The sequence below is a fragment of the Notamacropus eugenii genome, chromosome 2 (genome assembly GCF_028372415.1).
Source record: "Notamacropus eugenii isolate mMacEug1 chromosome 2, mMacEug1.pri_v2, whole genome shotgun sequence".
In the NCBI taxonomy this organism is placed as follows: Eukaryota; Metazoa; Chordata; class Mammalia; order Diprotodontia; family Macropodidae; genus Notamacropus; species Notamacropus eugenii.
The window spans coordinates 51,056,944-51,078,497 of record NC_092873.1 but is presented as its reverse complement, the minus strand read 5'-3'; the positions used below and the strand labels follow the sequence as shown (position 1 = coordinate 51,078,497).

The 21,554-nt window shown below is 44.1% G+C and overlaps 1 protein-coding gene across 15 annotated transcripts in view; it reads left to right on the top strand.

Annotated features, from left to right (window-relative positions):
• Window positions 1-21,554, top strand: part of STYXL1 (serine/threonine/tyrosine interacting like 1) — a 59,150-nt gene that overhangs the window by 23,112 nt on the left and 14,484 nt on the right. For 14 of the 15 annotated variants that reach the window (XR_011973942.1, XR_011973943.1, XR_011973944.1 and 11 more), the window contains one exon: window positions 18,002-18,099. Coding sequence is in view for 12 of the 15 variants with exons in the window: in XM_072640254.1 (XP_072496355.1) it covers window positions 18,002-18,099 (98 nt within the window). In the remaining 3 variants the exon portion in view is untranslated. Of the gene's footprint in view, window positions 1-18,001; window positions 18,100-18,215; window positions 19,711-21,554 lie in introns of those variants that run through there. The other variant, XM_072640260.1, reaches the window with a different exon arrangement.

The window sequence follows — 21,554 nt, the reverse complement described above, 5'->3', positions numbered from 1 at the left end:
GTGTTTTGTGGGAGGCTGAGCAGGGTTTCTTCTTTGTAATTTTATAACCTGCTTAGTTGACAGATGCATATGTCCTTACAGAATTACAGAACCTTAGAATTTCAAGGCCTCTTACAGTTCATCTAGCACATCTTCTATCACTAATGCAGGATTTGAGGTCAACTGGAGAGGCACCAGTCAATAAACATTTATTGATTGTTTATTGATTGTTTGAGGCATGAGTTTGACAGTAAAGCTATCCGCTCTCTGTAATATCATTTTACCAGTGCCAAGTATCCATGAAACTGAGTGATGCCCATTGGTATATGTTTATATTTTTTTTCTTTTCCATCCTCAATAGTACTTTATTTTTTTCAATTTCATGTAAAGATAGTTTTCAACATTCATTTTTGTAAAATTTTGAGTTCCAAATTTTTCCCTCCCTCTCTTCCTTTCTCCCTCCCAGGACAGCAAGCAATCTGATAAAAGTTATACATGTACAATCATGCTAAACATATTTCCACATTAGTCATGTTGTGAAAGAAGAATCAGAACAGAAGGGGAAAACCATGAGAAAGAAAAAAAAAGAAAACAAAAAAGTGAAAGTAGTATGCTTTGATCTGCATTTAGACTCCATAGTTCTTTCTCTGGATGTGGTTATATACCTATGTTTTCTATCTCCGTCTAGATTTTAAAGAAGAAAGAAAATCAGTCAGTTTATTAAGTAATTCTTTCAATCTAATTCTCTAAATTCCTTCTCTTACTAAGAAAACCCAGGAGAACTATACTCAAACTGTAATCCAGAGGTCAATTTCAGTTAGCACGTATGTTCATGCCTTTTCAAAAGCTGCAATTTTGTTCTTAAACTCATCCTCCTTAGGATTTTCAGCACTGGACAATTCCCTCAGTTGGTATTACCTCTAATTATAATAGCCTAGGGAAACACTTTCATCCAATTAATGTTCCTTTTGTTTCTATCAAGAGAGCTTCAAGGGAGGTGTGGGTTTAATTTTTTCTCTATCCATTGTCATGTTTGAAATGGTTCACCTGCCTCTCAATGAGATACTGACTCTAGTATCATTTTACTAGAGCAATTTCGAAAGATCCAATTTAATAGTAGGAAACAGTTAGAAACCTTCCCCCCTAGTACCCTACTAAAAATGACTCACTCACCTGGCATTATTAGAAAAGGAGGTGTGCTACTTAATTGAACTTTCCAAATGAATGAATCTTACCACATAAAGTATGTAATCTTTTTAAAAATGTCCTGTAATCATTTCTGGAGGGCATCTTTTAAAACTGAAATATGTATTTCTTTGCCTTTAGAATAGACTAAGCTAAAGACAGGGTTTCCCAAAAGTGTTAGTACAGCTTAAAGCTTATTAAAGCTAAAGAAGGAAGAGAAAGAAGGGGAGAGAGAGAGAGAGAGAGAGAGAGAGAGAGAGAGAGAGAGAGAGAGAGAGAGAGAGAGAGAGAGAGAGAGAGAGAAGAAAGCTTATTAAAGTTGAAAACTGCACTAAGACTTTTGGGATACCTGGTATAGCATCTTTTCATGTTGGCTGGGGTCTGACAGAAGGTTAGTAAGTTGAGCTCTGCTGGAGCTCATGATGCTGTCAGGAGTGATCAAAATATACTAGATAGCTTGTGACTTGTGGCTGTACTCGAAGGTTCCAGACACCCAGGATTTTTTAGTTCCTCTCTGCTTTTCGCAGGTTTTTTTAAGGTCCATTCTTTAGGGGGCCTGCACCCCCTCCTCTCTGTGCCTCCTTGCTGATGCTGCCCCGTGGGCCCATGCCTTCCCATCAAAATTCCATCTCTTTTTCAAGACCCAGCCCACATTTCACCTTTCCCATGAGGAGTAGAAAGGGACCACAGGGTGTAAAATACAGGACCCTTTATCTATAGATAAAGTAGCCCTGGGCTGAGCTGAATCTTCGCCTGCCCACCCTGGATCCCTGGCATTCTTCATTCACACCATATTTATATCACACACACTGTATTCTGCTTGCAGTGGTTTGGGTACCTGTCTTGTCCCTTTCCCCCTCATCTAGACTGGGTGTTCCTGTGTCTTATTGGCATTTACAACCACCCCAACACCCCACAGTGTCTTCCATAAGTGGCTCCTTGCACCTAATAGGTGCTCAGTAAATAGGTAACGAATGAAGGATGAATTGTTATTTTTCCAACACAACATACATTTATTAAGTGCTTACTGTATGTCAGACACTGTGCTCGATGGTGAGACTGTAGAGAAAAGCAAGCAATTATACACAAAGGATTGATGAATTTTTGGAGCTAAAAAGGAAATTAGAGGTCATCTGGTATATTCCCCCCATTTTATGGTTGAGAAAACTGAGGTTCAGTTTGGGAAAGAAACTCTTCCGAGGCCTCACACAGATAGGTAAGGCAGAGAGGGAACTGAAGTCTCTAGGTCTCCTTCCTTCCTGTCCTGAGTCATTTCCCCTCCATCATGATGTACACAAGAGTATAGGGTGTTCAGGACTAGCACCTCTGGTGGGAAGGCCTGCTGAGCCCTTTCCAGGGCTGCTCACCTGCCTTTGGTGTTCACCTGTTATCCAACTCTCACCTGTGGCTCTAAAGAGCTGTAACATGTGCAGTGACCACACCCCAGTAAACCATCTCTGCAGTCCAGCTAAACCTTCAACTCTGAAGCCAGGTCCAGTGCTCTTATATAAATGTTTGCTGAACTGAATTGCGAGTTTATGGGAAATACCCTATCCAGAGATTACAGAGATGGCTAAAGAGGAGAGATTGTGACCAATAGTCCATTCCCAGCACATGTGAAGGTTGTTCTCTGGGTTGTGGTGAGGACCTGTCTTAGAAGCCATCGGGGCATGTGCTGTAGTGTTGGCAGAGTTTCAGTGCCATCCTGTCTCCATCCTGAATGGAGGTGGCCTGCCCCCCCGCCCCACTGCAGCCCCAGCCACAGAAGACCCAGAAAAGAAAAGTCTCCCACCAAAAGCCATGGCTCTGTCAGACAGGTCAGCATTAGAAACAGATACAGTTTTATCAATGGGAATGACATTAAAGATGAGTTTGTCTGTTAGCATTATGGCCCCTTCTTACTCCACTGGTCAGACTTCTGAAGCTTCCAGTCCAGCTGTCAGATGAATCCTAAGGATAAGTGAGTGTCTGTGATGAGGGTCAGGCTGGTGGGAGGCAGCAGGTTAGTACTTCAGCCATTACTTCTGTCTGTGTCTTATAGCCTCATACACAGCCTGAGGACTTCTCAGGAAGAGTTCTCTCCTCCCTTCCCTTCCTGATTTCTCCTCCCTAGAATGGTCTGTCTCAAGCCACACTGTGTGAAAGTGGGCCTCAAAGCAAGCAACTAGGACCTCCTACACTAGGCAGGCTGTCACTGGAACAGATGAGATCAGGGCCCTGCGCACAAACCTGGAAGAAAAATGAGAGGAAGGTCTCTGCCCTTTCCTAGCTATATGTCTTTAGTCAAGTCACTTCACATCTTGGCTTCCCAGGTCCTCATCTGTAAAATGGGGAGGTTAGACTTGGTGGCCTTTGAGGTCCTTCCAGCTCTACCTCCATGGTCTTAGGAGCTTGCCATAAAACCCTAAAATGGCATCATTCATCTGACCAGGCCTCTCTTCTTAGGCTGTATTTTATCAGTGCTTTTCTCATACCCACAATCAGTATTTAGGGAGCACCTACCATAGGCTTAGCCCACGATCTAGTAAAGTTTCAGGGCAGTGTATTGAACGCAGGTCCTGGAGTCTGGCCTTTCCAATACAGGGATAGCTAAGGTGATTAATGCTCAGAGGAATTAACCTGAACCCCACAGAACTCTGTTCCTCAGCCTCAGAGAGACTGTTCCTTTTTACTTGAGACAGTAACATGGGAGGGACTAACACTGTTTCACGGATGCTAACGCCTATGAAAGAAGGAGTTTTATAAAGTTCAGCCTTACTTCACACACTGAGACTCAGGATTGGGTGGAGCAGCAAACTAATTTGTAATGAACAAACCTCTCTCTGGGGGTAAGTGTGATCAGACAACGGAAGATTTCTGGGGGATGTTGGAAACTCACTTTAACTGAACCTTTGACAGAGTAAAAATTGTTAGCTCAAGGTTCTGCAGACAGTTACTTGTATCTCCAGCAACCAAACCATATTACTGCAGCTTCTGTCCCCGATCTCTTCATCACTAGAGACACTGGATGAACTTTGGTCAGGGGTGTTTTCAGTTATAGATTGGTCTAAATCAAGAATTCTAGGGGACCCATGGCCCATGGGTCCTCACGTCCCCCCCATCCAGGGCCCTGGGGAACATAGATGGGAAAAAAAAATTACACTTTTATTTCCACTGGACTCTGATGGAAATTGAGCATTTCCTTTTAGTCATTTTAAAACCTTGTCTTAAAGAGTATGTCAGTTTCACCAGACTGCCATGACATGGGGCCCTGACAGAAAAAAAAGTATAGGAACTTCTGGCCAAGATGGGCCTTTGAGGTCCAGTCCAACTCTTAAGATTCTTTCCTGATTAACCCCCAGCTGAAAATGATCTCTGCCTCTTCACATTTCTCTTAAGTACTTTGTATTACCTCTCATTGGCTGATGCCTCCCTAGACCTGTCAATCAACAAGTACTTATCAGTCACAACTGTGTGTCACACTCCATACAAGGCACCAGGGAGACATAGATAGAAGTGAGGGTGCTTGTCCTCAAGGACCTTACGTTCTTTGGGAGGAAACAACATGTACACAAATAAAAATATATAGATATAGATATGCTGTGGGTTTTGCAGGAGAAAGGAAGGAGGGAGGTATATTCCAGGCAGGCTAGAGACAGTATGAGAAAAACCAGGAAGGTGAGGAAGTGCCTTGCTGGTGCAAAACCCCACCGGCTCACATAAAACGTTAGCGTGATCTGCAGTTGCTGTCATTTTTCATCTTATCCCTTTTTGACTCTTTCAAGGAGATTCATCTTTGAGATGCCACCTGCATCCATGCAGACCAGTAGGGTATGTGGCGTGTTTGAGAGTCAGTGAGGACATCATGTCAGGGGAAAAAAAGCACTTCCACTTCAGCTGTACAAGTCAGAACATTCTTCCTCTCCCAAAGCCCCGCCTTCATGGAGTCCCTTTCTCTCCTGTTCCTTCCTGGTGACCTGATGTGTAAATAAATGATCAGATTCTTTTTAAAGGGCATATTCTGTAGCATTCCTCCCCCCTCCCATCAATTCCCCTGTGTTGGCCATATTTGAGTCTGAGAAAATAAGCCAAAAGTCAGTAAGCATTTAGTAAGCACCTACTATATGTCAGATATCATCTTTGCTCTTGGGAGCTAATAGGAGAGACAACATGCTAATACCTGTGTACAACAAGTTATAGACAAGATAATCACAGCAGGAATATAACAGCTAGTATTTATATGCACTGTAAGGTTGGCAGAGCATTTTACAAATGTTATCTCACTTGGTCCTCACCATGATCCTGTGGGTTAGGTGCTATTATTATCTCTATTTTACAGATGAGGAAACTGAGGCAAACCAGGGTTGAGGAATTTGTCCAAGGTCACACAACTAGTAAGTGTCCGAGGCCAGATTTGAACTCAAATCTTCCTGGCTCTGGGTTCATTGTTCTATCCATTGCCCAACCTAGCTGGAGATAGCCTCCAATGGGAGGCACAAGAATAAGGGGGGGATCAGTCAATGACAAGATAGGTCACAAAGTCCATTCTCTAAAGTTCATGCATCTCATTCACAGAAAAGACCTTCTATCTCTCATTCACAGCCTGTTTGCTCTTTCTCTTCCTTCCTCTTTATAAAATACCACAGTCTTCAAAACTTGCAGGCAACCCATAAGCTGACGGAAAGACAGACACATGGCTGGTGTAAATAGGGCGCATCATGCCAAGGACATCCTATGGTTATGGATGACCTCCATCATGTAAGGCATCATCAGGAAAAGATGTGATTGGGAAGAAGAAGCAGTCCAGTCCCACAGCCAAAGTGAGGGACTGAGGGCTGACAGATGGCTGGTCAGACTGCAGCACTGGTACCCTAGAACAGTCCCAAGATCTAGAGGAAGGCCTCCTGCATATTGGACAGCTCTTCTCTAAAAGCTCTCTGGAAGGACTAAGGCAAACATTGCATGGGATGGTGTGGCAAGTGAAATCTGAAATTGAGGGGGAAGTCTGCCCTTGGTGTGGGGGGTGAGGAGGGGGCAATCTTCCACAAAGAAATCCCATGGTGAAAAAGGAGTTTTTCTGACTCATTCTGGGGGTCTCAGTGCTGGCTCAACCTGGCTGGCTTTACCAAGAACTGTGGTGGATGAAAGATGAAATGACTGAGGAAACAGGTTTGAGCTTCTGAGCATACATGCTAATTGCATGACAAATTGGGACCAGGCCTCCTCATTATGGCACTGGACCCCTAATACAGGAAGAGATAGATTCCTATGCATTAAAAGAAAACATTTAACAGGATATAAACCAGGATACGATATTAGATAATCTGATTTCTAACTAGAGGAAAGATTAGGGGCTTTCTGAATTGGGAGGGGAAGAGTGAACAGGTACAGTTCCCTGAAATCAGAAGGAAAAAAAAGCATCTGATTCCCTTTCTCCAAGTGTCTATTCAATCAAAGTAACAAGGAAGCAGTAGCTGACTGACCAGTACAGGGCCAGTTTTCAGGTAAAACATTTGGGTTGCTTGAGATGAACAATTCTGAGAAATCTCCTTGCCTCCATCTTTGGACCTGACTGGCTTTCTAGTCAGCATAACCTTGAGCCCTAGTTACGGGTCTCTAAGCAACAGGTAGCGGTGGATCACCTTCTCAGCCACATAGGCCTAGGTTCAAACAGTACAATAAAGACAGAAATTGGAGTAGACCCATAATTGAATAGAAAGGGAACTGAGCTAGCTCCAGAAGTGAGTCACAAGATGGAGTCATTGTGGTTTGCCCAATACTCAGACTTCCCACAATGAGAAGTCAGGGATGGAGTTTGCACCCTCAGAAGGAGACTTAAACACTTGTGCAAACAGGGGACCATGCCTGCCAACCAGAAAACCCAGCTGTCCAAAATAATTCACCCCCCAAGGGCTCCAAAGAGCTAAGGTTTCACCATATATGATAATTAATCATCAAAGGAAAGGCAGTGTTGTGTTTTAAATAGGATGCTGGACTTAATAGAAGGAAGACTTGGGTTCAAACCTTGCCTCAACTGGTTCTGTGGCCACTGGCTGATCACTGCACCTTTCAAAGCTCCAACTACTGTCTAAGACTATAAGCTGGGTTGCAGGCTGTGTGGATGACAGTTCCCACCCAGTCAAAATCCCATAACCTATCATGGAAAGAGTTCTGAAATCAGAGGACCTGAGTCCAAATCCTGGCCCTGACACTTCATGAAAGACCTTGGGCAAGTCCTTTAATCCCTTCACAAGCCTCAATTTCTTCATCTATAAAATGTTTGGACTAGGTGGCTATTGTTCATTCAGGGTTCTAACTCTGAACCTATGTTCCTGTGATCTACAGTAATAAAGAGATTAGAGAATTCTAACAGGTCCTTGTAGCCTTAGTAAACCAACAACAGGGCTCAGATTTCCCTCCAGAATTTACTTTAAAGTTCTAAATCACTTGTCAGCTGTATCTGACAATATCAACCTCAAACTCTCCAAAGCTCCCGGTATTAGATCTCTTGGATATGATGAATCATGGAGGGTGTTGGGTGTTCCTCTGTTCCCTCCTGAGGGATGGAGTGATTTTCATAGTCTAACAGATATTTCTCACTGGCTCAAAGGTGAAAGGAGTAAAAGCCAATCCCCTAAGTTGTTTTGTGGAGATTTCCCCCTTGCCAGTCAGGAAAATCTGAAGGTGTGATGGAAAAGGCAAAACCAAGACCTAAGTTAAATTCCTTTCTCTGCTCACATGATAGCTGTGTGACCTTGGTCAAATCACCTTCTGGGCCTTAGTTTCCATTCTGTGAAATAGAGACAACATCTCTTGGGTTTGTTGGGATGAAATGAGAGTACAGGTGGAAGTCAGCACTATGGGCATGTGTATTGTGAGCTAGGAGCCAGTTCTGGCCTTGACTTTTATTCCTCTGCCAAACTGATCCTACGGGGAAGCCAAGGGGTTGACCTAGTGACAGGGTAGGTTTTTCCTTGTCTGTTGAGAGTCCTTGGACAGGGAGGGAATTGTGAAGAATTCACTGTGGGGAGGGCAGAAGATGAGGAGTGATCATTCAGCTTCCTAAGCCTTCTAATTAAGCCACAATCCTTCCCCTCCGGTTATGGCAAAGACAAGAGGGCAGGAAGCCAATGTTGAAGCAGATGCTTCTGTCTCTCTGTGACTGTACAAATCATGTTTAAGTATCTGCCTACCCTAATGAAAGCAGATGTTTTCACTGGGGCTGATGGTGCTAGTGAGATAAGGCAGGTCTTCCCAAGACAGAGAGGCCTTAAAAGACCCTCAGACTGACTCCAGGAGGAATGACTGAGTTAAATGAAAACAGAATCAGAGAGAAGATGGTGAACAGCTGTTCTTTGTCAGCAATGTGACTGGGATAAGAGAAAGCAGAATTATATGCAGTAGGAGGCACTTGTTCATGAATGTCAGGATACAAGAATGATCCCTGGAATTTTGTATCTCTTCTCACCTCTATGGAAATCTGAGGAGCCCTGCAAGTGCCCCTACTGAGGGGGAGACAAGTGGAGCAGAATTTGTGAGACGCCACAGGGCACTGTGGAGGATGGAGAACAAGAGTGAAGAGATCTGTGAATTGAATGAATATGCCACTCTGGAAATCTCCTTTCATTCTGTGACCTTGGAGAGGGGTGTCTGGTAGCCATGCTGGGCATGGAGAAGGGATGGCTTCTGAGATTGGCCTGCGCACTTGAGATCTGACTTCCTGTTTAAATTGAGGGAGTGCAGCAGCTGGTGTTTGGAGCTTCGTCTTCCAGCAACAGACTGTGATTGAAGATTGAACTATAGCAATCGACTTTCAATGGCCGTGAGCAGCCACAGCCTGAGAATCTATGTGCCGAAGATCAGAACCAGAGGAGAAGAGCTAAGACCATGAGTCAACATTCTCCTGAATCTCCTTGGTGCCTGGAGACTAAGATGAAAGGGACAGGCACATCAGCTAGTGAGGTGGAGGGGAAGATAGCGCTTCCCTCTTCCACATCTTGGTGTAGTCATTGACCTCTGGGGTCCCAGACACACAAGCCCCTCCTTGAGCCTTTCCACAACCTGTGGAAAGAGGTGTCTCAGAATGATTCATCAGCACCCCAGAGATCTGAAAGGTTGAGAGGGTTTGGGGAATGTGGTTGGAATAGGAAATCTCCCTGTGGGAGTATCTACCATACTGCCTTCATTTTCACCATAAGCAATAAATAGTGTCCACAGTACATTCAGTCAGTCAGTTACTAAACATTTATTAAGTACCTACTGGGTGCCAGGCATTCTGGGGATACAGAGAAAGGCTAAGAACAGCCCCTGTACTCAAGGAGCTCACACTTTAATGGGGGGAGAAAACATGCAAATAACTACACATGTAAAGTTATATGGCAGCTAAATGGGAAATAACCAAAGGAGAAAAGGCAATAGAATTGAGAAGGATTGGAAAAGCTTCTTGTAGAACGTGGGATTTTAGCTGAGATTCAAAGTCCCTTTGTCACTGGGCTGAGAGAGGAGATTCCAGATTCAGGGTTGAGGGCAAGATCTAGATATATCCAATTTTTAATATCATCCCCTGGTTTAAATTCCAAAACCAGTCAGGGGAATTATTTGAATACTTGCAGGCTGAACATCCTCTAGTGGCCAAGGTGGGCACTGCAGCCTTTTGGAAAATCGTATCATGTACACTAGAGCAACTGCAGTGACTGCTGAGATAGGTGGCTCCAGAACAGCTGGAACTGAGGGATGACTCAGAGATTAGATGTGCCTGAAAAAATAATCACTGCGGGGCCACCTGCCTTCCTCCAGCGGAAAGACTCTCAGTCAGCAAACATTTATGAAGAGCCTACTATGTGCCACATACTGTACTCAGCTTAGGAATGCAGAGGCATAAGAACAGCCCCTGCCCTCAGCGAGCTTTTGTTCTATGGGGAGCAACATGAACACGTACTTGTTGTTTTTCAGTTGTGTCCAACTCTTCATGACTGGGGTTTTCTTGGCAGAGATACTGGAGGGGTTTGCCTTTTCCTTCTCCAGCTTATTTTATAGTTGAGGAAACTGAGACAAACAGGGCTAAAGGACTTGCCCAGGGTCACATAGCTAGTAGGTGTCTGAGGCTGGATTGGAACTCAGGAAGATGCGTTTTCCTGACTTCAGACCCAGTGCTCTGTCCACTGTGCCACCTAACTGCCCGTGTAAGCAGACGCAAAGATATTTATATAGAGGCACGTATATAATAAGTAGACCTACAATATCTCTGTAAATGACCTCATGCTCCATATCAAAATAAGGTTAGAATAGGTGCATGATTTAGTCATCAAGGGCGAGACCATAAGCAAATGAGGGGAGAATGCAATCATTTACTTGTCATGTCTATGGATATGGGGAGAATTTATTACCAAACAAGAGAGCATTACCGGGTGTAAAATGGATAATTTTGATTACATTAAATTAAAAAGATTTTGGACAAACAAAACCAATGTAGCCAAGATTAGAACGAAAGCGGAAAACTGGGGGAAATTTTTTTTTATACCAAGTTTCTCTGATAAAGGCTTAATTTCTCAAGTATATAGAGAACTGAGTCAAATTTCTAAGAATATAAGGCATTCCTCAATTGATAAATGACCTAAAGATATGAACAGGAATTTTTCATATGAAAAAAATATGCTTCAAATCACTACTGATTAGAAAAAATACAAATTAAAACAAATCTGAAGTACCACCTCTTTCTCAGATTGCTTAATATGATAGAAAATGATAAATGTTGGAGGGGATGTGGGAAAACTGGAACACTAATGCACTATTGGTTGAGTTGTGAACTGATCCAACCATTCTGGAGAGCAATTTGGAACTGTGCCCAAAGGGCTATCAAATTGTGGATACCCTTTGATCCAACAATATCATTACTAGGTCTATATCCTCAAAAGATTTTTTTTAAAGAGAAAGGACCTAAATGTACAAAAATATTTACAGCAGCTCTTTCCTGTGGTGACAAAGAATTGGGAATTGAGGGGAGGGCTGAACAAGTTATGATATATGATTGTGATGAGATACTATTGTGCAGTAAGAAATAATGAGCAGGATGCTTTCAGAAAAATCTGCAAAGACTGACATGAACCGATGCACAGTAAAATAAGCAGAACCAGGAGAACATCGTTCCTAGTAACAGCAGTATTGTACAAGGCCCAACCAAGAATGACTTAGCTATTTTCAGCAACACAACAATCCAAGACAGTTCTGAAGGATTTATGATGAAAAATTGCTATCCACCTCCAGAGAAAGAATTGATAGAGTCTGAAAGCAGATCAAAGTATACTTTTTTTATTTTTTTTGGTCTTTTTTCTTTCTCAACATGACTAACATGGAAATATGTTTTGCATGACTGCATATGTATACCTATATCAAATTATTTGCCTTCTCATTATGAGGGAGAGGAGGGAGAGAGGGAAAGAATATGGAACTCAAAATTTTAAAAAAATGAATGTTAAGAATTATTTTAACATGTAATTGGAAAAAACTAAAATATGGGAGGGGGAGATAGAGTAAACAAATGAGCTCAGAAATGGGCACCATTTACCTCCCCCTCTCCAAAGGATGAAAACAGTTAACTCCTCCAAATTCCCTATAACACTTCTGCTTTTACCAGTAATACAGGCCCTCAAAGTGGCATGTCACCCACTTCTGCCACTATTTGCTGCTGTTACCAACCCAATCCCCCTCCTTCTCCATCTCTCTGTCTCTGTCTCACCCTCTTTTTCTGTTTCTCCTTCTTTCCCTCTCTGTCTCCCTCCTCACATGACTTTTTAAATACTCCTTACTGTCAGCCTCTTTAAGTCTTGCCCCATCTCCAAAACATGCAATACTTCTTAGCCTGAGACATAAGTAGAAACTTGAAATCCCAGGAATCTCAGCAGGTCTGGGTCATTTCTGCTGCCTATGGGGGAGGTATAAACTATCCCTATGGCAGGGATACACTGCTAACTGTAAAGTTTGGATTAGGGAGGGGAAAGACTGGAGGCAGAGAGACTAATTCCATTATTTTGACTGTCTAGGTTAGAGGTGAAGTGGTCCTGTGAGTCAGTGGTGGCCATGAGCCAATTTAGGTTGCTGCCACTATTGGATAGCCCCAAGGAGGCTTATGGCACAAACCTAAAATGTCATATACAGCCCAACATATCCTAAGTTCATAGACATAAAGCTTGGAGGGACCTCTGAAGCCATCCAAGTCCAGCTGCCTTCATTTTACAGATAAGGAAACTGAGGTCTAGGGAGGTGAAATCAGTTGCCCAAAATCACACTGGTAGTCTGTAGCAGAGCCAGAATTTGAACTCAGGTCCTGGCTCCAAATTTGGTATTCTTTCCCCTGCATACCCCACTCCGTTGGCCAACCCTGACATTATTCAGGTCAGTCAAGTGTCTGAAGTAGGGTTTGAACTCAGGTCTTCTTCTGTACTCCACATCCACCACTCTATCCACTGCTCCCCCATATAACTCCAGCATCTATCACTGGCCTATAGTAGGTGCTTAATAAGTGCTGATTTTTTGTCTGATATAGTACACACTGAACTCATAGAGTCATAGACTTTAGAGCTAGAAAGAACTCAAAATCAAAGGTCAAAAGATAAAAGTTTCTGTGAAGATCATCACCTGCCATCTTTCATTTCATAGATGAAGAACCCAAGGCCTTGCCTTGCCCCAAGGTCCCACTGACGGGGCTGGACACCCTTTCTCTTGAGCACTCAGTGAATGCTCTTGGGGCAGGCACCTGTGGGAGACCTTCCTCTGGTCCTCCTCCTGCCCACCTCTCTCACCACTCTCCTTCTGCCTCCCTCCCTGAGTCTCTTCTTCAGTTCTTTCTTGATGTCCCCTGTGACTCCACACCCCTCTCATGTCTTCACTTTTTACTTCCCTCCTTCCGGCCTCCCAGTATGTATTTGTGGCATTGTCATTCTCTGGTCACCCGAGCTCACTGCCACCCCTTCTCAAGGAGAATAGAGGCTCCTTGAGAAAGGGACTGTTGCATTTATGTATTTGCCTCTCTAGTGTTCAGCATGGTGCCTGACACATAATTAACATAAATGCTTGTTGACTGAGTCAGTCGTAACTCGGCCTCATCCCCCTCACACCCAGGGAGTCACCAAGGCCTGGCAATTCTGCCTTTGAAAATGACTCTTTGCATCACACTTGTTGCAGGCCCTTCTTTTTTCCAGATCTCCAGTCTTTCTCTGCTTTAATCTACCCTATATTGCCATACTACTACATATATCTGGTCATAGATCATAGGGTTAGAGCTGGAAGGGACCTCAGAGATCTTCAAGTCCAAATCCATCATTTTACAGATAAGGAAACTGAGACTCAGAAAGGTTAAGCTACCTGTCCAGGATCACACAGCCACTGAGAATCAGAGGCAAGATGTGAATCCAGCTCTTCTCCAGTTCAGCACTCAGTCTACTGCGATCACCTCGTATTCCTGCCCAAAGACACTCAGTCATGACCCATTGCCTCTTAATACCTGAAGTCTAACTTGTGTGAGTTCATCCTTCATTGCCAAAGAAGACCATGTCATCAGAGAAATAATGACATGACTTGCACTTGACTTTGTTTTGAGTGAGGGAGGGCTGTGCAGGTCACCAGCCTCACTTTTCCTCCAGAGCCATCTGAATCCAGGGACCATTCATCAGGATGACTGGAGATGACCCAGGATGAAACAGTTGGGGTTAAGTGACTTGCTCAAGGTCACCCAGCTAGTGAGTATCAAGTATCTGAGGTGAGATTTGAAGTCAGGTCCTCCTGACTCCTGCACTGGTGCCCTATCCACTGCACCACCTAGCTGTCCTAAGTCTAACCTAATTTGATATTCAAAGCTCTTCACAATCTGCAAGGGCTATTCTCTGTTCCTCAAACTCATCCAGCCGTTTTCCTCTCTCATGCCTTTACCATGAAAGTGTTCCTCAGTCCTGACCCCATTGCCCAGCCCAGTGACTTATCAGTCTTCATCTTCTTTGACCTTTTGGTAACACTTGACGCTGGCCTTTTCCCTCTTCCATCACCTGCCCTCCCTTGATTTGCTTCACTGTTCTGTTTTCCTCCTACCTCTCTGTTTCTCTCTTTTCCAGTTCACCTTCTTCCTCCCACCCTCTAAGTATCCATCAAGGCCCTTCTTTTCTTCTTTTCTTTCTTGGCTAACATCCCAGCTTCCTTGTCTCTTTTAATGGCACTTTCATTCTGCCCATCAGAATCACCAAGCCATTCTTGACTCTTCCCGCTCTGTTCCCTCCCTGCATCCAGTAAGTTGCTTCCTGAGTCTCCCCCATTGTAGCTTTCCATAGTTAGGAGTAAAAGAAAAGCTGAATGTGTTTGAGTAGCTTGATTGTGCCCACACAACACTGTAGGTGCCTGGCCGGAATCGTTTTACTCTGACAATGACTGCTGCTTTATGAAGTTTACCTTTTGGTAACACCTGAACAATCCGATACCCTGAGAAAGTAGTTTGGGAGCCAGAGGTCCTAACTTCTGTCACTTCCTGTGTGACCTTGGACAAGTCCCAATCTTTCTGAACTTCAGTTTTCTTATTTGCTAAAGAGGAGATTTAGATTCCATTTTCTCCAAGGTCATTTCTCCATGTAATCTGTGACCCTAAATTGCCAAGATGAGATAAGGCTGTTTGCTATGCAAAACCTAACTCAGATTGCAGTGTCTCTGCAGAGGAAAGGACTTTGTATCCAGAAGACTACATTCCTCTCTATCTCCCTCTCCATTATGCTTTCAGAAGTCACTTTCTCCTTACCCCATTTCCAAATGTTACTCAAGTTTAGCAGTCTCAATGCCCTATCTTTTTTTATTCTTTGTAATCTGTTTGGTATAGTCCTACATATGCTTAATCCAGGCTCCAGAGAGTAAACTCATCTGTCAACCTAGTAATGGTCTTATTGTATTTTTATATCAGTTCATCTCTTTGTTCCTCTGCCCTGTTCCCTGCTACTTTGGCATTCCTTTGGCCTTCTGGAACATGGCCAGCCTCCCTCCTGTTGATGTTTAGTGAACCCAGCTGAGTCACCATGCCAAGGAACCATTCTGTCTCCTGTATTTCTCCCAAGAAAATTATTTCTCCCGAGAAAACTAAAGAAACTAGATATTTCTAAAGATAAATGAAAACTAGCAAGGCAATTTCTTTGTTTAGTCATGTCTGACTCTTTGTGCTTCCATTTCGGTTTTCTTGGCAGAGATACTGCAGTGGTTTGCCATTTCCTTCTCTAGCTCATTTTACAGATGAGAAAACTGTGGCAAACAGGGTAAAGTGACTTGCTTAGGGACACCCAATTAGTAAGTGTCTGAGACTGGATTTGAACTCAGGTCTTCCAGTCTCCAGGCCCTGCTCTCTACCCACTGTGGTGCCACCTAAATGCCCTAAATTCTATCAAAAGGGCCCAGTTAAAAGAGAGGATTCTGGGAAGATGGCAGAGTAGGTCAGAAAATTCCAAGTTCTCCAGACTTCCCCCACAAACAAGACAAAACAGTACCTCAGGGCAAATGTAGAGCAGTGAAAACAAGAGCTGGGCAGAACAGTAGTCTTCCTGAGACATTAGGAAGAAAAAATCCCAGGAATGAGGTTTGTCCAGGTGAAGTATAAACACCTCCAGGCTAGTTCCACTGAAACCACTTATGAGCCCCGGGGCTAGGTGTATTGGGGCCTAGGCACCAACCACAGGAATTTTCACCTCCCAGACAGTGTAAGGAGTTGGCATTTGAGGGGGGAAGATCGAGGGAACCTCTGCTGACAAGGAACTCCAGGCCCAGCTGTGCTGCAGTGGGGCAGCCACGCTGCTGGCTGTGGACACTTAGATGAAGGTGGAGTTCTTTCATAGACACCATCCCCAATAACCCAGGTCTAAAGATGATTACAATAACAAACATTTAAAATATATTTTAAATGAGCAGGCAAAGGAGAAAGAACCCAACCACAGAAAGTTACTACGGGAATAGAAGAGACTGGGATCCATCTTCAGAGAGGGATATTGAAGCCAAAAAAAAAAAAAAAGCCTCTCCTAACTCAAAGAGTAACATCAAATGGTTACCTGCCCAAAAAGAATTCAGAGAAGAACTTTAGAAAGACTTTAAAAATCAAATGAGAGACTGAGAAAATTAATAAAAAAAGAACAGTTCAAGAATAAGATTATGAAAAGGAAGTCAACCAACTAGAAAAGGAAATCCAGAATCTTAAGGAAGAGAATGACTACTTAAAAATTAGAATTGGACAAGGGGAAGCCAGTGAAGTTATAAGAGATGAAGACATAACAAAACAAAATATAAAGAATGAACAAATAGGAGAGAAAGTAAAAAATCTCATAAGAAGAACAACTGATCTGGAGAACAGATCAAGAGGTCTGCCTTCTTGAGGGATATGGTCTAATTTCTTCTTAGCAGGTCTTCCCTTTATAAACTGTGTTATAGTTACGTGGATATTCAGAGTCCCAGAAATCTTTGTGCAGTTTTTAAAACTACACAAAGACTTTGAATCAGCCTGTACTTGTCCTTGTATTCCCTGTGCTCAGCCCAGTGCCATCCACACATGAGGCATGTAATGATTATTGACTTGAAACCCAGCCCCTTCAGAGCCCGGCTCAGACAGACACATATGAATGTCCGTTTTCTGGATTCCCGTTACACTTTGGTCGTACCTGTCTCAGGCACCTTCATACTCTAGTTAATATTTTTTTTTCACTTATGTACTTATGTATTCTCTCCTCTCTACTAGACTGTGAGTTCTATGAGAACACAGTCCTTCTCATTCAACCCTAGATAAGGGTTCTTGCCATGGGTTTCACAGTCCATGGATGGATTTCAGGGAGTCTACGAATTTGTTGTTGTCATCTTAAAATTTTGCTAATCATATTTCAATGGAATTGGTTTCCTTTGTAATCTTATATATTTTTATGCTTTTAAAAAGATGATTCTTAGAAGGGTCCAGAGACTTCACCAGGACATGAAAATGGTAAAGAACCCCTGAACTAGACAGATGGACAGACAGACAGACCAACATATACACAACAGACAGAGGGATGGGTGGATAGAGAGGTGGATGAAAAGAGACAGATAGACAGAAGGACAGACACACTAACATGTAGACAACAGACAGACAGAAAGATGGATGGATAGAGAGGTAGATGAACGGAGACAGAGAGACAGACTGAGTATTTATTAAGCCTTTGCTGTGTGCCAAGCATAGTGCTAAGTGTTGCAGGTACAAAGAAAACAAGCAAACCAGACCCTATCCTCAAGGACATAAGACAAGACACACAGGAGCTGGAAAACCCAATGGGGAGGAGCAGAGGGGGAAATATGGCAGTTGTGGAGGAGGAGGAGTTCAGATGTGACTGAGTGAAGCATGTCTGGGTTCCTTCCTAAAACTGTGATCTCCAGGGGAAAAAGAGAAAGGGCCCTAGACAAGAGGTTTCTCCAGGGTGATGCTGTGACAAGTGAGGAGAAACAGGAATCAGTGGATCAATCCGTGAGTATTTGTTAAGTGTGTACTATGTGTCAGACACTGTGCTGAGCTAAGAATCCAGAGAGGAGGCCAAGTGGGACCAGACCCACAATTTCATTGGCAAAGGAAACTCATAGTGAGAAAGCTGTGCCAATGCAGCCTGGTGGAGCTGCCTAGGGGACTGGGAGAAGTGACTTTTCCTGGGTCCCAGGACAGTGGGTGTTAGAGGTGGGTTTGAATCCAAGTCTTGCTCCCTCTGAGGAGCTCTGTCCTCTAAACCATGCTGCCTGTCCCATATAGACCTTAATAAGTGTGGCTCAATTTGGCTAATGTTGATGACAACTGCAGGTAAGTCTAACCAGTTTCCTCTGTACTTCTTTTCTTTAGCTTTGAGGGAAGTAAAAGTAAACTTCTTCATATCAAAGTGACCGACTCCCCAGGAGAGGATCTTTTCTCCCATTTCCGGCTCATCTCTCACTTCATGGGTAAGCATGGCCATTGGGTGGGAGGAGGAAGGGGCCACAAAAGCTGAGAGAAGAAGTCACCCTCCTGCTCTCTAGCTGTGGTAGATATATCTCAGATGGACTGTATTCTCTCCCAGATGTGGAGTGGAAAGCTGTAGCAGTGTAATAGAAAGCTGGAAACGGTGTCTGCTGCCCTGCAGAAGTCCTCAGTCTCCTCTGACATGGTCCCCAGGGAGCCAGTCACTCTCCTTGATGAAGAAGTTCCTTTTCCCATTCCTGACAGAAGGCATATCCAGGAGCCTCCTCTGTGGAGCGAGACCCCAGACAGTGGAGCTGGAGGGAAGCACATCAATCACACAGACTGAGTGATGGGGCCTAGCAAGAAAGGGGAGGGCATGGTGGAGCTGCCACTATCAACCAGCACCTGTCACAAGGGCAGTGCCTTCTGAGGGCAGCAAACTGGCAAGAGCAATGTTGGCCGGGTGGGGACATGTCTGCCTCCTGGACCAGCACCATCTGAGAAGCCTCAGCCAGAGAATCATAAGGAGTGAAAGTCACTACCCTCCTGCCTTGAGAACGGGACAGCTGGGATGTCCAGAGCGTGGATATGGAGCTGCTGAGGACAGATCCGAAGATTCTTTGTCCTTGGCTCCCTGCCCACTTTCTCATTCTCTCAGGGAGAGACCAGCCTGTTCCCCATCCTGGTGTGTTAGAAGTTTGCCTTTGCTCTGTGATCTGCTGCTCTTTTCACTACAGTTAACTCTAAGATACAGTGGTTGAGTGTGATCTTCCTGCTCTGTGTATGTGGGTCTTGCACAAACACAACAGCAGAGGAGGCAATAGGTAGAAAATACATAGGAAAAGAGAGAGAGAAATTCTTTTAAATGCCATGGGGGAATCCCACCCTCCATGGGGGCTTAGGGCAAACAAAAGAGAATTACTGAGCCATATTTGATGTCAGATAGCTGGAGATGCAGAGGATAGAGCACCCAGCCTGGAGTGAGGAAGATCTGAGTTCAAATCTGGCCTCAGATACTTGCTAGCTCTATGACCCTGGGCAAGTCCCTAAAAGGAGTCATGAAGAATTGGACGCAATTGAAAACAACAAACGACACAATTTTATGTAAACCAAGTCCCAAGGCCCTTTGGAGTGGGACTCTGCTCACTGGTGGAGATGAATTCCTGAAACCGTGTGAGGGGCAGGGTAGAGCTGACCAGAGTCAGGGAGAGGAGGGCCCAGCTCTCTTTGGTCTCTTGCATTCTGTCAGCTCTCTTGAGTGTCTTGGGGATCTGCAGTAACTTTGGCCTCTTCTGGCTTCCATCTTTGAGAGAGGAGATGGATGATGTCAACCCCACTTGAGGTTGATGAAGGGAAAATAAGGTTGGGCAAAAGCCACCATAAGAGTGGCTGGCAGGTTTCATCATGTCCTTCTCCCTGTTTGCTACACTGGAGACTTTGGGGCATTTCCGTTTGGGTGAGATGGATGACCCTCTTGTGATTTAGGTGAATTACCGCACCCCCAGTGAAAGAAGTCCCTCCCTCTGTGCTGGCTGGTGTATATCCCACTATGCAGTCATATGTCTCATTTCTATTTTGCCATTGACTTGGATAAATGGGTTTCTTTGCTACTTCCTATATGTGTTCCTTATGGAACTGGTATTTGGTGGGAAGGAGTCAAACCTTCAATATAAAGCTCGAGTCCTCATTTTCCCATGAATAAATAGCACTCAGAAGTTTGGTATTCCCTCGATCCCCTAGATGAACAGGGTTTATGGGAGCAGATAGATACACTTGTGGCTCAGCACCCTCCCTCTGAACAGAAGAGTGTGGCCAGGCTTCTGGCCCCAACCTTCTGCTTCCTCTCCTGGCAGGAATTAAAGACTCCCTTGGAGAAGGATAGGGAGAGAAAGGCTAGAGATGCCTTTTGTACTTCCTTCCAAACTATACAACAATACCCTTGTGCCATTGGGGGAGAGACAGCCTCACTACATTTATAACTTCCCTAACTGGGGGAAATGTGGTTTCAGACCATATTAAGCAAAGGAGTCAACAATGTGGGTCAAGGAAAGTAAGCTGAAGCATCTCATCTCCATTGTCTCCCCACCGCTGGTTTGAACTGAAAACCATTCTCCCCAAGGGACAGACCTGAGAGAGTGATCCAAGTCCTCTCCCAGTGGGGCAGGCAGAGGGAAGTATAGACCTACCCCACACAGAGGTGGGGGCCAAAAAGAGGGAATGACTTGTCCTCTTCTCAGCCCAGCTTAGCAACAGTACCACTGCATACACCAGGGAATAGGGACATCTACCTCCCAGCAACTCTTGTAAGAGAATAGGATGCCAAAGGTAAGCTTCTAGTTGCAGCAGTGACCCAGAAATTCCAGAAAATGCTTGTAGAGTGTTGTCAGAGGCCTTTCAGACTTCCTGTAGTCATGTCCTAAAACAAGGCGTTTCCCGTTAATATCAGTACCAATCCATCTAAAAGCATTTGTGAAATACCAATTCTAGGCTAGGCCCTAGGCCTACAAACTGAAAGATGAAAGAATCTCAGCTCTTAAGAAGCTCATTTGTATAGTAACTTGCATTTTTATAGAGTCTTAATTTTATGCATGAGGAAGCTGAGGATCTAGAGGTAAATTCAATTCAAAAGACCTTCATGAAGCACTGACTATGTGCCAGGTGACTCAGTGGTTAGAGCACTGGGCTTGGAGTCAGGAAGACCTGAATTCAAATGTGACCTCAAACATTTAGCAGTTTTGTGACCTTAGGTAAGTCACTCTACCTCTGTTTGCCTAATCTGCTAGAGGAGGAAATGGCAAACCAGTCCAGTACTTTTACCAAGAAAACTCCATGGACAGCATTGGTGTGCTATGGTCCACAGGTCACAAGGAGTCGGATATAAATGAACCACAATGTGTCCAGCAGCCCCACAAAGACCTTCTCCTAAAATCTCATGGGTACCAGGAGGTATTGAAGGCTGTTCTCAGCTGAGTTTCTCTTGCTTTAAGTGATTTGAGTGCAATGCTGGCAGCAGACTTTCTGAGGACCATCCCAGCTCATTGCCTACCTCGCCAAGGCCATGATAGCCCACTGGAGCATCCAGGCTGGGTGATTCCACCAATTCGCAGTCATACTTGTGGCTTAGATTTCTCAGAAGGATGTCCCCTTCTTACTCACTGGGTTCTAACAATAGCCCGGCAGGAAGTTTTCCTTGCACTGTGGCTCCTGAGCCCCTACTGGACACACTCCTACAGACTGTTGTTGTTCACCCTTCATTTTTGAAGAGGATCAATGACATCACTATGTGACATATCTTGACTTACATTGAGTATTGGATTTAAGTGAGACAGAGTTGTGTAAGTAGAGTGCCAGGCCTGGAGTCAGGAAGACTCATCTTCCTGAGTTCAAATCCAGCCCCAGACACTTACTAGATGTGGGACCCTGGGCAAGTCACTTAACCCTATTTGCTTCAAGTTTC